Source organism: Mustela putorius, unplaced genomic scaffold (assembly GCF_011764305.1).
Source record: "Mustela putorius furo isolate JIRA1106 unplaced genomic scaffold, ASM1176430v1.1 tig00000174_pilon_pilon_pilon, whole genome shotgun sequence".
Classification (NCBI taxonomy): domain Eukaryota; kingdom Metazoa; phylum Chordata; class Mammalia; order Carnivora; family Mustelidae; genus Mustela; species Mustela putorius.
Genome location: NW_025421304.1, coordinates 30827640 through 30845863, shown reverse-complemented (window position 1 = coordinate 30845863; position 18224 = coordinate 30827640). Strand labels below are relative to the sequence as shown.

Genomic DNA, 18224 nt, shown 5'->3' with positions numbered 1-18224 from the left:
AGAATGACCCAACATCTGCTTTTGTAAATGTTTTATTGGAACAGAAACACACTCTTTCATTTATATATTAACTATGGCATTTCCCCCCACTGTAACAGCAGAAATGAATAGATGCAAAAGAAACCATATAGCCCAAAATACTTACTATCTTGTCTTTGACAGAAAAATTTTGCCCACTTTTCATTTACAATATTTCTTTATACAAAACTTTTCATTATTCAAAGGACATAAATATTCCTTAAACTAAGATTTGGTATAAACAAAGCTTCAATTCACAAAAATAGCCATTGTATCAATACTAAACTACATGTTAACGAAGAAGGAAATGTTTCTTTCACTTAAATAAATAACAAGAGATGAAAACATTAAATTCTGATCCAGTAACTAGAAGAAAATACTAAAGAGATAAATTCCTTCTTCTTAATGAATTTTAATTCCGTGTTAGAATTTGTGTTTTTTAGGTTTTTAACCACTGAATTACTGAATTCCAGTCATCCTCCATGGCCTGAGCATTCATTACCAGACCACCTTGCATAATTCTGCTGTAAGTCTCACTAGCTATTATAAGAATGCCCTTCTTTATACTGTAAGAATATTTCTGACCAAGTAAAAGCTTTCAAAATGACATGCTTCAATGAACTATAACACACTATTGTTAATTTGGGTTAGATCTGTAAATTTAGTTTAACGTCTAAACATTAAAGTATATCCCTTATTAAATGTATGGAAAAGGCAAAGAAGACACTGTAGTACCTTTGGTACTGCAGCCTGGAAAACAAAGTCTGTCATGTCCAGCTCTGTGCTGTTGGAGGCCTGTATCGTTATCACTGTGACGCTAGGGTTGGTATTTGACCGTTCAAAGGTGAATTCTATCTTCAAGCCATTCTTACTGTATGCTGTGATGGAGGGGATGCCTGGAAAGCACAGGAAGATCAGTCTAACTGCAGTCAGGTTAATGCTCACAGAATACTCTTCTTCAATAACTACCTCTCACTGAGGATGATAATACCAGTACCTGTAGTGATGTCATTGAAGAGAGGCTGTGATGAAAGCCCATCCAACAAGAACGGGGGCTGGGATATCTGTGGGACAGAGGCAGGGGCAGGAGCAGCAGCTGGAGCACCTAAATGAAACATTCCAGTGGTAAGTCAATCTTAACCAGCATGACAAAGCTCACCAAAACAAACACCCAAAAACCCCAGGAGAAGATTATTACATCTCACATTAAAAGAAGGATTCCTTAAACAAGCTGCGAAAAGCATAAACCAGGGGTGCCTGGGTGGCTCAGTCAGTTCAATGTTCCACTCTTGGTTTCACCTCCAGTCAGGGTTATGAGATCAAGCCTGCCTCGGGCTCCATGCTAAGTGCAGAGCCTGCTTAAGATTTTCTCTTCCCCTCTCCCTCTGTCCCTCCCCCTCCTCGCACTCTCTGAATAAATAAATAAGTAATGTATTTCTTTAAAAAAAAAAAAAAAAAAAAGAACAAACCACAAAGGGAAAGAACGAAACATTCAAATACTTTAAAAAATACTATAATAAAATAAAAAGAGAGACTACAGGTAGGAGAAAATGTTTGCTACAAAATGGCAAATGAATGAGTATCCAGAACTGTAAGTATTTTCTACAAATCAGTAAGAAAAAAGATGACCCAACTTAAAAAATGTTAAGAGATATAAACAAGAAATTCACAGACGAGGGAAACTGAGTAAAAAGAGAATCTACTTCTACTCTCTGCTATAGAGATGGCACACTAGTACAAACAAACCTGGAGAACAATCTGGCAATAACAGAGTTGAACATGATTATACCTCTAAACTAAAGCTCCTGAACCTCAGAAGTAATGAAATTTTAGGCTAATTATGTGCTGTAGGGGGCTATCCTGTGCACTGTAAGATATTTACCAGCACCCCTGGCTTCTACCCATTAAATGATAGCAGCATCCTCTCAGCTGTGACAATCAAAAATATCTCCAAACACTGCCAACACCTGGCAGGCAAAATGATATTTTAATAATAATTTAATAAGATTTTATTTTATAAGCGAAGTAGATCAAGACATTTATTAAATTATATAGATGTTAAATACCGCATAGTAAGATTTTAACACACATGCACAGACACCCTGGGAGAGGTGGTATGAACTGGAGGAAAGAAGTCACCAAATTACCATCTTCATTTGATCCTTCCAAATAAGAACAATCTCAGGATCATGCAAGTGATAGAAAATGACCATGAACTGAGAGAAATCAGGATTCCAAAAAAAGGCATAAGAAAACAGTGAAATAATGGGGCGCCTGGGTGGCTCAGTGGGTTAAAGCCTCTGCCTTCGGCTCAGGTCATGATCCCAGGGTGCTGGGATCGAGCCCCGCATCGGGCTCTCTGCTCAGCGGGTAGCCTGCTTCCTCCTCTCTCTCTGCCTGCTTCTCTGCCTACTTGTGATCTCTGTCTGTCAAATAAATAAATAAAATCTTTAAAAAAAGGAAAACAGTGAAATAAAGAGTTTTAGGTGTAAACAGATTTCAAACTACTTATGAAATTATCTGAAAATATACCATTTCAAAAAGGATTAACAAAGTGAAGGAGAGTTAAAATCTTAAAAAAGAAAAATACCTAAGTACATGAGAAAAAAGTGACATTAAAATTTAGCAAGGGAGGTAAAAATATATATTGTTAAGTAACCCTTAAGAAGCTAAAACAAATGTTAACACCACAGCAAGTATAGTCAAGCACATTACTAATAAGGTATACAGAGAAATATTCCTATAATTCTCCTAACTTTTATAACTCCAATCTAGTAGTTTTCCCATAATTTCCATTTTCAAAACAATTTCAGAAATGCATTCCCATGGAAAAATCAGAGGCTACTCAAAATATACAGGCAGCATTATGGGTCCCTAAGTCCCTCAGACATTAGCTCTTTTCTCCTGTAAAGGAACATTAAGTAGTTTGGGGAAACAACAAAAACTCACTGCTCCAGTTCCCCTAAAAAGACACACTAAATTTATTTCCTAATTTCCACTTACTTAAATGATTATGCATTACAATACAGGACTATAATTAGTGAGGGCTTAAAGAATATAATCCTCAAAAATGTCTAACCTAAAAAAAAAAAAAATGTCTAACCTAATAAAGAAAATGGGAAAATACATTTAAAACACATTATAAGTAAGGAAGATCCAGGCTCTTTTACTGTTTTACCAGTCTGCTTTTTCATGTAACACTAGGAAAGAAAGTAAAAACAAAAACAAAACAAAACATTAAGCCCCCACCCCCGATAAATGAGTTTAAGATACAAAAGGAATATTCAAAAAAGAAATCCATGTGCAGGGACGCCTGGGTGGCTCAGTTGGTTAAGCGGCTGCCTTCGGCTCAGGTCATGATTCCAGCGTGCTGGGATCGAGTCCCACATCAGGCTCCTTACCCGGCGGGGAGCCTGCTTCTCCCTCTGCCTCTGCCTGTCATTCTGTCTGCCTGTGTTCGCTCTCTCCCCCCCTCTCTCTCTGATAAATAAATAAAATCTTAAAAAAAAAAAAATTCTTTAGAAATCCATGTGCAAAAATATAGATAGATATAACTATCCCTGTGATGGAAAAAATTAAAATTTAACAAAATAATAGGGCCAATCTTTTACCTGGTAGGGTTTTTTAAAAAATGAAAATCCATAATGCTTATGACTATACAGTGAAACTGGTAGCCACATGCTACTGAGGAAAAGATACAACATTTACTAAGTGCCTACTATGTGTCCTGTATGTACTGAATAAGCCACCATTCCTCACAAAGAGCTCATAAGGTAAAATAGTTATCATCCTTCTTAAATTATTATTTTTTTAATGTTATTTATTTATTTGACAGAGAGAGCAGAAGCAGGGGGAGAGGCAAGAAGAGGGTGAGGGAGAAGCTGACTCCCTGATGAGCAGAGGCCCATGCTGGGCTTGATCCCAGGACCTTGGGATCATGACCCTAGCTGAAGGCTAATGCTTAAGTGACTGAGCCACCCAGGCACCCCCATCCTTTCTTTATTTTAAAAGATTTTATTTTTAAGTAATCTCTACATCCAAGCTGGGCTCGGACCCACAATCCTAAGATGAAGAGGTACATGCTCTACTGATTCAGCCTGCCAGGCACCTCCCATCTTTACTTTAAACAGAACCAGAAATGCTGAGTAACCTGATCTAAGTATGTAATCCAAAATAAGAGAAAATCAATGTAATGATGACATTTGTTGAGGCATTCGATACAAGAAATATCTGAAACAAAACATCTAATAGTAAGGAACTGAGTAAATAATGATGCAAACCTTTTAATGCAATATTGGACAACCATCTAAAATTATAATTGTGAAGAGTATGAACTAACACAGAAATGCTAATACGTGAATAAGTAATTGAATCATCTACATACTATGGTTGTTTTTTTTTTTTAAGATTTTATTTATTTATTTGACAGAGAGAGATCACAAGTAGGCAGAGAGGCAGGCAGAGAGAGAGAGGAGGAAGCAGGCTCCCCACTGAGCAGAGAGCCCAACTTGCGGCTTGATCTCAGGACCCCGAGATCATGACCTGAGCTAAAGGCAGAGGCTTATCCACTGAGCCACCCAGGCACCCCTACACTATGTTTTAACTAAGGGGCTGTTTTTGCTTTTTGATATATCCAGTAGAGCTATGGCATCTGAGGATGTGGAACTATCTGGGAATGACTCAAAAGTACGCATCAGTAACATTTTAAAATTTTGTTAAGACATAAATATAAACTGTAAGCTCTGGGAAGAAGCTGTGTTAGGAAAAATCATTTAGCCTCTGGTAGCTTGTCTAGATGAGCAGCCAAAATCCTCACCCTATGGCTACTTTCTATTTGAGGTCATATATGCAGTAACTCACCATTATACTTTTAAAGAAATCACTTGAGATAGAAATTATATGCTACAGTAATACGTTTGGACTCAGGGTTCATAATGTTATGAATACATCAACAATCACTAATGTTTACTACATACAAACAAACAGAAGAAAAAAAATGTGCCAGGGGCACCTGGGTGGCTTAGTCATTAATCATCTGCCTTTGGCTCAGGTCATGATCCCAGGATCCTGGGATAGAGGCCCACATCGGGCTGCCTGCTTGGCGGGAAGCCTGCTTCTCCCTCTCCCACTTTCCCTGCTTGTGTCCCCTCTTTCACTATTTCTCTCTCTCTGTCAAATAAATAAATAAGATCTTAAAAGAAAAGAAAAAAATGTTCCCAAATGAAAAGTTATGTTTGAATATTATCATCATGGACAATTTTCTCCCTCCATTGTTCTAAGAAGGTGAGAGGAAAATAGGTTAACATCTCTCCACTCTCTACAAATGGCCTTGGCTACTGAAAGCTGATCATGAGTAGAAAGAAACATAGAAAAAGTGATGTCTTAGGACACTAAGTAAAAGCAGAAGTGACTTGAAATATATTTCTTTTGTAGCCTGAAAGAGAAAGTCCTTTCTATCTTAAATACTAGGAGAGCAATTTATCCTCCCAAAATTAAAAATTGGACTCTTTATTCCCTGTGAATTAGCTCTAGAATACTAGCATGGCAGTTTACATCCCAGATGTTAAGATTCCATTCCTACTTCTCACTTAGCTTCTCCCCTCTTTAATTGCTTCACATGCCAGAAAGTCTATGTTCAGTGTAGTTTTTCCCTAAGGCCTTTAACCCCAGCCAAAGCATTAAGTAACTCCAGTCTGGTCTCACCTGTAAGGTTGATGTCTCCCAGCAAATCAAGAAGTTCTCCACCAGCAGAAGCTGGTTTGCTTGTAGGTGCAGTTGGAATAACAGGTGTTATGTCATTTCCTCCCAACAAATCCAGTAAATCATTGGCCTATACAAGGAAATAATACCTCAATTCATTAGTCATTTGTCTAATCTACAATGAAGGCAAAGCTCTTTCAACACTTAAAAATAAGGAAGAGAGCCATCAATCAATCCAGGAACACTGAAGGGAATCAGCTGAGAGGCGATAAGGAACTGTTAAGATCATGAGGATTCCCAAATAAGCAAGTGAAAAGGTACCTGGCTGGTGGGCTGTGGCCCAGAGGGTGGTGGTTTGGTCTCTAGTGGAGCTGGTTCTGTCTCTCCATTTGTCTGCACAATCTCAGTAGGGCCATTTGTGGTTACTTTTTCCATGACAGGCATTCTCTCAAGGAGGGCAGACCTGGAAGAATCTGAAGTGGTTAAATTCTAGGCAGTTAACCTAGATTCCCTACCCAAGACAATCACTGTTACTATATTGGAGTCAAATATGGACAACCATCTCCCCTCCCCACTCTGTAACACACACACTAAAATAGAAGGTGGATTACAAGAATACATGACCTAAATTCCTGGCTGGATTAAGGGCAGGCAAGAAACCTTAACTGTCTACTTAAATCCCGAGAGACTGGGATTTCTCGGTGGATAGAGAAATTGGAATGAAAGAGAGGTAAATAAGTAGGAATTAACAAGTTCCAATCAAGAAGACACTGCATAACAGAAGTGGAAAAAAAGATCGTATGTCACAGAGTTAAATACTGGAATGAGATTCCGTTGGAAAAAAAAACCCAAAACTCCTATTTCTTAACCCAATAAAATGGAACATGAAGCAAACATTTCTCGCCAAAAGAAAGGGGAGAAGGTGAACAGGAGGACACGACTGACTTAAGTCTTTACAGAGCAGGCAGAATAGAGGACAGACCAATAAAAGCAGTCAAGCAATTAGGACTAAACAGCGTTGTGAGGTCCAGGTAATCAAGCACAAGGAATGAGTCTCCTTTGTGGATTATCATGACAATGTGTTCAGGATGCTAACAGCGACATGCACTGCTCAGCTTCTTTCACTTACCTCATATGGTCATATTTCTTAAAAAGTGCATTATATTCTACTGCCCTCTGCTGGAGTTCCACATCAATGCTGCTTCCATAGATTGAAACCACTTTCTTAATTCGGCTTTGGGATAAAATGACAAACAAATTCAAATACCCAAAAGAAAATTCATAAACAAGCAGAGAGAACAAACAAACCAGAGTTTCCATTCCTCTTTCCTTAATTTACGTATCTTTTCAAAAACAAAACCCCTTTCCTTTGTCTTCTTTTATCCAACACACACTTCAACACCATCATGTACCACTGTACTTGTTCTAACTGTAATGTTAGATTTTGTCTGTTAAATGTCCCATCCCTAAAATTTGCTAGAAAAAAATACCAATTATTAATATGTTACAAAAGAAGCATGTAATGTTCATTCTCTCAACATCTTTAAAATAAGCTTTTATCACCAAAATGTTATTACGTAACAATAAATTCTTCTAGTTTACAATTTAAAGAGTTAGTAAAAAATACCCTTTTTCACATGGCCTTACAGAAAATATAAGAGAACTAAGTTTGCCTTAAGATACCTGGCTGGGAAACTAATCCAACTGACTTTTATTCAAAATAGTGAACAGCAGAACGTAAAGTAAACATTTGACCACCAAAACCTTTGTGATTTTCTTCCTCTTCAGACATCTCAAAATACTATAATAAACCAGAGCCCTTATATAGGGAAGTAACTTCTCTACTTTAAACAAGAGAAAAGGTATTAGAAATCAAATTTTAAAAACATAACTTTTTACCTTCAAAAAAATAAGTGGTGGGGTGTGAGGGTAACAGGGAGCAAAGTATAGATAAAATAAGGATGAACCACAAGTTAATGATTACTATCATGGAAAAACAGGTATATAAAATATAAAATTCATTTTACTATCCTATTTTTGCCTTTGCTTGAAATTTTCCATAACAAGAGTTTTTAAAAATTATAAATAACATGTCCATTCTACTTTTTCTCCATACTCACTTTACAGTACAGGTGAATCGAGTAGAAAGCTTCATAATGGCAGTGAGGGCATAACCTCGGGTCACAGAGGTGGACATATTAGAGATTAAGACACTTTCTAAAATATCCAACACTTCATCTTCTGTTACCTGGGGAAGGAAAAAAAAATAGGATGAATTCTAACAGTAGATAGCTAAATCTGATTTCAAGTCACAGGATGCCACCAGAAAGACAACCCTACCATCATTACCAAAACTTCTAACACAATCTGTGCTTCGCCACCATTAAATGTCCACGCTGATCCATCAATGAGAGGCAGGTAGGAGGGAGGTTTTTTTTTTTTTACAAAAAAGAGTGGAAAATACCCAATGGGGGCTGCGAGACACATTATATTAGTTTCAAGGGGCAGAAATAAGGGAAGAAAATAAAAGGATAAATAGAGTTCAAGTGCTGTTGTCACAACTTCTCCTAAAGCCAGTTTTTTTTTTTAATTTTAATTTTTTTTTTTTATTTTATTTATTTGACAGGCAGAGATCACAAGCAGGCAGAGAGAGAGGAATGGAAGCAGGCTCCCCACTTCGATCTCAGGACCCTGGGATCATGACCTGAGCCAAAGGCAGAGGCTTTAACCCACTGAGCCACCCAGGTGCCCCAACTTTTTATTTTTTTAATTTCCTTTCAGTGTACCAGAATTCAATGTTTATGCACCACACCCAGTGCTCCATGCAATACGTGCCCTCCATAATACCCACCACTAGGCTCACCCAACTTCCCACCCCCCCGCCCCTTCAAAACCCTCAAATTGTTTTTCAAAGTCCACAGTCTCTCATGGTTCACCTCCCCCTCCAATTTCCCTCAGCTCTTCTCCTCTCCATCTCCCCATGTCCTCCGTGTTATTTCTTATGCTCCACAAATAAGTGAAATCATATTGTATTTTTTTTTAAGATTTTATTTATATATTTGACAGAGAGATCACAAGTAGGCAGAGAGGCAGGCAGAGAGAGAGGGAGAAGTAGGCTCCCTGCTGAGCAGAGGGCTTGACCTGGGGCTCTATCCAGGACCCCCGAGATCATGACCTGAGCTGAAGGCAGAGGCTTAACCCACTGAGCCACCCAGGCGCCCCTAAAGCCAGCCTTTTAAGAAGCAAATGCAAACACAGATATGTCTCATTTCTTCTCATCAAGTCACAGGGTAGGAGAAACAATGTATTTTAGTTGGACGGAGCGGAGAGTCAGTCTGCAGGTGGTTTAAAAATCTCACATAGGGGGGCACTTGGGTGGCTCAGTGGGTTAAAGCCTCTGCCTTCAGCTCAGGTCATGATCCCAGCGTTCTGGGATCAAGCCCCGCATCAGGCTCTCTGCCTGCCTCTCTGCCCCCTTGTGATCTGTCAAATAAATAAATTAAAAAAAAAAAAAAAATCTCACATAGGGCTAGTAAGTTCCATCTCAAAAACTGGCAAGTTTCCCAATATAATTCTGGCATTACCTTCTTTAACAGGTTTTTTAGGAATGAACCTCAACTCCTCATTGAACACTATCCTCCTCTAACCAAAACTACTATTTTCCCCCACCTGAAAGAGTAACAAGGAGTACCTGAATAGGTTCTTCCTCTTCACACTGGCCTGATACAAGAAGATCTCCATATTCACCTATACACCACGCAGCCACTTGTACCAAAGGTTGCTGTCAAAAGAAAGTCACCATGTGTCAAAGGCTTTTAATCCTTGCAAGGATTAATGCAAATCACACGTCATCTAATCATAAAGGTCAAAACCAGGAAATATGTATCTGGAGTGTTAGTAGTAAGAACACACCAGGAACATAATGTGTAATTTCCCCACCAAAGCAGAAAGTACCTACTTGAGAATAATCACCAAGAATTGCTTTGTATAAGCGCTGGACAGTATAGGCGTGCATCTCCACACTATTGGTTATTAACTGGATCAAGTTGGGGACCGCATCATCACGAACATAGCTTCCTGCCTAAAAGGAAACGCAGTTACCCTTAGAAACACACCGTAATGATCATAAAAGCTATTGCTTTTATTCAAGGAGACGACGACTACAGAGCATCCTCAGAGATAAAGCTGGTTCCAATTCTCAGGTGTATACGCAGCTCAAACTTCAATTTTAATTATTCAAATGACTTACTTCTTATTTAAATGAATATTCTCATTTTATTAATTTTATAAAAAATTTTAAAATCTCTTCTGTCAAAGTAAAAGTAAAATATAAAGGACCTTTTTATCAAAACAGATTAGGTTTAAGAGTTCAAAAACGTATGAAGTACATTCACTGAGAACTTACCTACAACAATCTGTCCCTCTCACAACTCCCCAACACAGTTAAAATCATATGGGCTAGCTAGAGAAGCCACATTACTCTGGGGGACCGAGAGGGGAGTATATATCAGCAGTCCAGAAAGGCAGTATTTTAAAAAATTTCTTTTAAGATTTTATTTATTTATTTGAGAGAGAGTGTGTGCCTGCATGTGAATGAATGGGGGATGAGGCAGAAGTAGAAACAGACTCCCTGCTGAGCAGGACCCTGGGGATCATGACCTTGAACCTAAGGTAGATGCTTAACTGACTGGCACCAGGCACCCCCAAAAGGCAGCATTTTATTTTATTTTTATTTTATTTTATTTTTTAAAAGGCAGCATTTTAAATAAGAATAAATAGTAATCTTTCTGCAATTTATTTAAAATATCACACTGTCCTTTGAAAACTTGAGTTTATAAAAATTAAAGAACCATTCGTCCCAGAAAGGATAAATATTTTGTATTCAATCATGCACACTAAAAACAAAAACAAACCTGGTCTCTCCAATGTCCTCTTGACTAGTAGAATCTGAGGTACTGTTCGCAACCATGCAACAAAGTAAAGCTATTTAACCTCTGAGGGAACTAAACCTTGGCCTTGTCAGAGGATTATGATAACCAAGCTGTGCAGGACATATAAACAGTGGAACCTGTGCCTCGTATCAGCCCACCTTGATCAAGGACAGAAGACCAGATCTGACCTAGAAGAATGAGACCAAGGAAAGGAAGAAAGAGAAACAAAGAGAAAGAGAAAAAGGGAAAGGAGAAAAAGAGAAACAGAAACAGAAACAGAAACAGAAAAAAAAACCCAGATGATTGGGATACCCACACCTGCTAAAAAAACACAAAGCCAGAGGAGAGAGAAGTTTGGGGAAATAGTCAAAAAGGAATGGACAGAAGTGAAAAAATAAGTAACTGTTTTACATTCTTCTTTCCTAATGAAAAAAAGTAATGTTTTAAATAAGAGAAAGCATTAACATGATCTAACTGACATTTATACACCACTTCATCCAACAGCAGAAAACACATTATTCTCAAGCTCAAATGGAACATTCACCAAGACAGACCACATTCTGGGCCATTAAAAATCTCAAATTTTTATTTATTTATTTATTTATTTGCAGTAGGTTCCAAGTCCAACTTGGTGCACAGACTCCTGACAGTGAGATCAAGAGACACATCCTCTACCGACTCAGCCAGGCAGAGGCCCCAGAAAGATCTCAAATTAAAAAAAAAAAAAAAAAAAAAAAAAAGACAGGGGCATCTGGGTGGCTCAGTTGGCTAAGAGTCTGCCTTCCGCTCAGGTCATGATTCTGAGGTCCTGGGATCGAGCCCCATGTTAAGTTTCCTGCTCACTGGGGAGTGTGCTTCTCCCTCTGCCCGTCTCCCACCACTTGTGTTCTCTCTCTCTCAAATAAATAAATAAAACTTTTCAAAAAAATAAATAAATAAAGGAATAAAAGTCATATAAGATTTAACTAGGAATCAGTAACACAAAGATAGCTAAGATATCCCAAAATATTTGGAGACTACACAACTAAGTAACACAGAGGTCAAAGAAAATTACAGACCAGTATCTCTCACCAGTAGAGATGCAAAAATCCTAAAAAATCTATTAGCAAATCAAACATAGCAATGTATAAAAAGAACTACATACCACGACCAGGTTGGATTTATTCTAGGTATGGAAGGTTAGTTCAACATTCAAAAATCAATTAATGTGATCCAGCACATCAACAGGTTAAGGAGGAAAAATCATAGGACCATAATAAGACTATAGAAATCAATTGGAAAAATTAAAAGAATGAAGCGCTGAGAACATATTTCTTCAATAGCTTTAATTTTCTCTTAAGCCTTATAAAAACTAAAAAATGTGTCCTGATACACAGTTTTTGTTAAAATATAATTTCTTCATTAGTGCATTAACTTTTCATGAAGTTAATTCAAGTAAACTAGCAAACCAGCATGTCAAAACAGAATCCCACAGCAACAAATATATATACACACACGGTAATTTTAACAATCTCATTCCTTCCTACAGACATGTTTCATAACTTGCTTAACCAATGCCCATTTGGAGACTTGTATTTATTTCCAGTTTTCTCCCATTATAAACAAGATTGAGATGAATATCTTTGTATATATGTTTCTGTACACTTGTCCTTTTATTTTTCCAAGATAAATTACTAAAAAGACAATGACTGAATTCAAAGGTATAAACTAGGGGTGCCTGGGAGCCTCAGTCAGTTAAGAGGTCAAATCTTGATTTCTGGAAGTCTACTCTGGAAAAATGGCACCATTTTATACCCAATACAAAGTGGAGGGTACTGCCTATTTCTCTATTTTCTAACTACCACTAGGAATTTGATTAAAAAGTAAGACAAGTGAAAAATGGTATCTCCCTTGTAATTTTATAAGTAAAATTTTTTTATTAGTAAGTAATGTTAACTAGCCATTTCTTTCTTCTTTTGTGAAATGTCTGTTCAAATGCCAATCTTTCCATTACAGTGTTTGATTTTTTTCTTATTAATTGTAAACTATTTATAGATTAAAGATATTAACATGCTGTCATATGTTACAGTGTTTTTCTCCACTTGTCATTTGCCTTTTAACTCTGTAGATTTTTTCCCTTTTGCCTTACAAATTTTGAATTTTAATGTGATTAAGCCTATGGAAATTTCCCTTTATGGTATCTATTTCTGACAAAGCAATTAAACATAGGTAGTTATGTTTTCTTTATTTGCCACAACACTTTCATTTTAACTGTTAAATCTCTGATTTCTATTAATTGAATGATAAATAGAGATGCTCCAAAACTCTGGAAGACTGCCAAAGAAAGAATAACTTATAAATCTGTAATTTTAAAACCAGAATAAATGTAGTCATTCAAAACCCTCCAATGGCTTCCAAACTCCTCACAGGCCCTACATAACCTAGCTCCTGCTTCAGTCCTACCATTCTCTGCCTCTCATGCTACTGGCTTCACTTGCCGCCTTCTTGCCTCCAAGCAGGCCACACTTGCTGCCACTCAAGAGCTTTGCAACACTTGCTGTTCCCCCAAACCTTGGCACGGCTCCTCCTTTCACTGCGCTCTCTCCTCAAGTGTCACCTCCTCTGAGTGACCTGCCCTGACTACTCTATCTAAAAAAGAACTGGCCCGCTGCCCCCATATTCCACTCTCTCCTGCCATCGCTGTAGTCCTTCATGCTGCTTCACTGTTTCTCGTAGTATTTTTTTCTTGCCTAACAGGATAGTAGGTATTTCTCCATGAATTTCTCATCTCTCCCACTAGAACTAGAATGTAAACCCTCCTGAGAACAAGAGATTTGTCTGCCTCATTAATCAGCACATCCTGCACCTGGTATATGTTGACTAAAAAAACAGTACTTACCGTTGTCAGAACACGCATAATCGTGTCTATGTGCCACCGTTTGGAAGGTGCATACCTGGGGAAATAATGGCACCAGATGAAATTACTGGAACCTGTGAACTATATTCTGTGCTCAGTGACTTTCAAAAATCCTGTCCTATAATCTTTTTTAGGTTTACTGGTAAAGTGATTATTTTGGAGGCAAATCTTACCTTCGAATCTAGCAGCTACCCCCATTTCAAAGGGTAATGAAATGCTACACAAACTCAGATGTTTCCACATTAATAACTGTAACACGAGTTACTGAGCTGAGACATGGGACTCCATCTCCATTTTTTTAGAAAACAGATCACGAAGACAAAGCAGGAGGACAGAGAAGAAAGAAAAGGGATCCAGGCAATACCAGGACTAGAAACTCATTTCCTTAAATTCACAGTGCAGAGAGGAGAAATAACCACACTACTAAAATTGAGGTATTTCTTCCTAAAAGTTTTACACAGAATCACAATTTAGATGCTGTGACGCTATAGTCTTTCTATTCTCTACCCAAAACCCACAAAGAAACAAACAAAAGCTTCTCTATTCTCTTCTTCATAGATGAGAAGTTGAAGAACAGATATAAGAGGACATTTTATAAAAGTGGGCTGTTTTTGGTCTTAGCATACTTAAATACTGGCTAGAATCACCTTCTAATGAAGCAAATTTCCAACTGGGAGGTTGAAATAAACATTACACATTTTAAAGAGGTTTACAACATACAACATTTTCCCCAAGTTGTAAAGATGCTTTCAAAAAGTTCCAAGCATCTTTTATCAACGAATGTAAAAAAATTAAATCTTACTTCTCTGCAGCAAGAAAGATTCCAGATGCACAATCTGCTTTAAATTCTGGCTCACAGGAATCCAGAAAATAAAGTAATTCCTTCATCATGCCTCGGATATTATTCCCATTTACCAGGGCAAAACTCAATTCCATTGCACGCCTTGCAGAGGGAAAACATTAAAAAAAAAAAAAAAAAGGGTTATGGTATTTATAGCAGGAACAAAACAAAAGACCCAGGTGTATTGTTTCTGAACATCAAGTACTGGCAGATATATTGATGTCCTTCCATGATCTTGTAATTGCAATCTTTGTACACAAGACAACTAAGTTAACAAGGTTAGTTTTAGCATTTTGAATCTTCATTCAACACTTTTCCTCAAAAAGCTCTAAAAGATACACTACCTATGACCAAAAATGCAGTTTGGGTTCAACAGTCTAAGAAGCTAAAATTCAGAATACTTAAAAGGCTCAAAAAGAGAAGCAACAAAAGTATTACCGAAAGATACCCCTTTGCATTATTCCTTAAAAATGTGATAAAGCCATGACATTCGCCTTTTATTATATCCATTTCTGTTCAAAGATGATATAACAGTCTACATCAAAAGATATACAGAAAATTGGAATAAAAACACACTTTGAAGGTATTATGATAAGCGAAATAAGTCAGAGAAAAACAAATACTGTATGATGTCACCTACACCTGGAAGCTAAAAAAGTCAAAAGCATAGAAACAGACTAGAATGGTGGTTACCAGGGTCTGGGGTGTATGGGGGGGGGTGTCGATCAAAAGGTACAAACTTCAGCCATAAAATAGGTAAATTCTGGGGATCTAATGCAGAGCATGACAACAAAAATTAATAATTATAAAAATGGATTATATACTTGCAAGTTGCTAAGGGAACAGATCTCAACTATTCTCAGTACAAAAAAGAAATGGTAACTATGTAGTGTGACTCAGGTGTCCTAATGCCATGGTGGTAACTATTTTACAATATGTATCAAATCAATGCACCTGTAAACATCAAACTTACACAATGTTTATGTTAATTTTTTTCTCAATAAAGCTGGTGGGGGCTGGGGGGGCAAAAGAGAGAATGAGGGCCATGAAAAAGGAAAAAGGGCATGTGCTGTGGGGACAAATAAGAGTTTCTGTAACAGCCTATCAAATTTGGCAACCAAGGCAAAATGGCAGTGTTTGAGATGCAAAGGTTAGAAGATTACTACATGCATCTTCTCATATTTGGTCAGTAATTTCAAACATGGTATATAATTTACTTTCAAAATACCAATTTAATAAGTAAGAAATACTTTCATCTTAGCTGATCTATGAACAACATTCAGTCTTTACAGGGATACAATAGCTAATTCTTGTACACTGCTTAAGTACTTTACATATAATCCAGTTAATCCTGCATAACCCTTTGAAGTGGGTGCTCACAGAGAGAGAATGAGGGGTGGGGAGGGGCAGAGGTTGAGGGAGAGAGAGAGGGAAAAGCAGGCTCCCCACTGAGCAGGAAGCCTACCGTGGGGCTCAATCCAAGGACCCAGAGATCCAACCTGAGGCAGGTTAAGACGCTTAACCGCTTAACCAACTGAGCCAAACAGGGGCCTCTGAAGTGCGTGCTCTTGCATTTGCATTTTACATATGGGACAACTGAGGCAGAGAAAGGTTAAGTGACCAAAGCAAGTTTAATAAACACAGAGCCAAAATTTGAAATGAGGCTTTCAGGCTGCAGAGTCTGAGCTCCGAACCCGTTAAACAGCCTGTCAAGAAGACACAGTTTTTACTTTTGAAATGCAAATCCCAGTCAAAAGCAATAGAGAAACAACACAATAGGAGTCAGAGGTCTAATTTCTATTCCCAGGGGCTCCTGAGTGCCTCAGTGGGTGAAAGCCTGTGCCTTCAGCTCAGATCATGATATCAGGGTCCTGCAATCAAGCCCCACATCGGGCTCTCGGCTCGGTGGGGAGCCTGCTTCCTCCTCTCCCTCTGCCTGCCTCTCTGCCTGCTTGTGATCTCTCTCTCTCTCTCTCTCTCTCTGTCAAATAAATAAATAAAATCTTTTAAAAACAAATAATTTCTATTCCCAGGTCTGCCCCTTATAGGGGTAGGTTTAGAGGAAATCATTGGATTCCTATGGGACTGTATTTTAACTAATTTGTTAAGTTGAGATAGAAGTAATTGTCTAGTCTGTCTCACTGGCTTGCTTTGAGAATCAACTGAGAGGGTGCTTATAAGCCCTGTGCAAAGCACCTCCCTGCCCCCAACCACAATAAAAACCCTGGGGTGCCTGGCTGGCTCAGTTGGTGGAGCATGCAACTCTTATAGGGTTGCAGGTTCAAGACCCACATTGGGGTACAGAGATCACTTAAAAATAAAATCTTTAGGGGCACCTGGGTGGCTCTATGGGTTAAAGCCTCTGCCTTCGGCTCAGGTCATGATCCCAGATTCCTGGGATGGAGCCCTGCATCGGGCTCTCTGCTCAGCGGGAGGCCTGCTTCCCTTCCTCTCTCTCTGCCTACTTGTGATCTCTAACTGTCAAATAAATAATAAATTAAAAAAATATATTTAAAAAAATCTTTAAAAGAAAAATTTTTTAATTAAAAAAAAAATTCCTGTGCAAAGCACTAGGTGAGTTATGGTGGCTGAGTTTAGGTCTATCTTAACATTGCTCACGCGCTTAGCATCTGCTCTCTGAAAATAAAAGGAATTTAATATCAATAGATATTTGTTAAATGAATGGTTTCAGAGATCACTTCAAATCTGATTTATTCTGGATTTGAACAGACAACCAAAAGTTCACTGAGGCTAACTCTAACTAGGTTTTACAAACATCCCTCAGTTCTTCCCATAGATTCAGTCGAGTTACTCCACTGGGGAAAAGAAATTATGCCTTTTCAAAGTGCTATCTGCTGCCTAACAGTCATTCTTAGATGCACTGTTCTAAAAAAACACAGCTGCTTCTAGTATCTCAGGGCATAAGTACCGTGGGAAAATGTGTGCTGTCAGCAACTGAGTTTCAGCATTGTGATAAAACACTTAGCCGATGGATCACTCCGCATTTTCATCCTCCAGCACACATAGCACAGTACTTCTGTTAAGCAGACCTCTCCCCAGCTCATAGGTACCTGTCTGTACAAAAACCCAAGGAGAAGCGCAGTGTGCACTTCAGTACTCCTTATTGGCCTCTCTCACTGATCTAACCTTCCCTCTGCCGATCCTTTCTAAAAAAGGATTTCCTCAGCAGAGAGTTCAACTGTGAAAATAATGACTAAATAAAAAATAGCAACATACTCATTCTCAGATCTATTATGAAGTTATCAGGTAGAGGGTAGAGCAGAGAACGATCAGTAATCTGTTACCGTTTTATTGAGACATCCAAATCCTTCAAGCAGTCCACAATTGTGCTTCTGTGCCTCTGTACTGCGTTATGATCTGTCTGCACCGTCTTCAACAAAGATGTCAAAGCTACGTATCTGGATGAAACAAAGTTGCAGAAAACAGAAATGAAATGTAAAATTCAGGACAGTTCCTCCTCTACTTAAATAATGACAAAGAAGATGTCTAATGACTATGTATCTTTAAATATTTAAAAGTCAAGACAGAATTAGTGTAATAGTAACATCTTAAAGACATAAATGACACTACAATCTTAAGTAGTGGTAATCAAGAGAATTTATTAGATTTGCATTCATGGTCAAGTCCACTTAAACTTCTAAAAGTGACTGATTCCATTCTTCCAAATTCTTCCAAATGGTACAACAAAACAAGCATATAGTATGCCTTTCCTTAGCCCCCAAACACAAGAGGAAATGATTTCAATGTTACCATTTGTATTTTCTTTGTTTTTATTTGATACTGGTACCAAAACTGTCCCTATAAAAATCTGAGTTTA

At 38.0% G+C, this 18224-nt stretch overlaps 1 protein-coding gene and 1 non-coding gene across 3 annotated transcripts in view; both read right to left on the bottom strand.

The window, feature by feature from the left end:
* Nucleotides 1–18224, bottom strand: part of AP1G1 (adaptor related protein complex 1 subunit gamma 1) — a 76385-nt gene that overhangs the window by 5279 nt on the left and 52882 nt on the right. For both annotated transcript variants that reach the window (XM_004763438.3, XM_045076269.1), the window contains 11 exons: nt 17692–17805; nt 14348–14488; nt 13528–13582; nt 9677–9799; nt 9410–9499; nt 7839–7966; nt 6848–6952; nt 6040–6181; nt 5722–5848; nt 1016–1123; nt 754–914 (listed from right to left, as the gene is read on the bottom strand). In XM_004763438.3, coding sequence (XP_004763495.1) covers nt 754–914; nt 1016–1123; nt 5722–5848; nt 6040–6181; nt 6848–6952; nt 7839–7966; nt 9410–9499; nt 9677–9799; nt 13528–13582; nt 14348–14488; nt 17692–17805 — 1294 coding nt within the window. The remainder of the gene's footprint in view (nt 1–753; nt 915–1015; nt 1124–5721; nt 5849–6039; nt 6182–6847; nt 6953–7838; nt 7967–9409; nt 9500–9676; nt 9800–13527; nt 13583–14347; nt 14489–17691; nt 17806–18224) is intronic.
* Nucleotides 17326–17410, bottom strand: LOC123391098. The gene has a single exon (XR_006605723.1). It is a non-coding gene; the product is annotated as a small nucleolar RNA SNORD71 (small nucleolar RNA).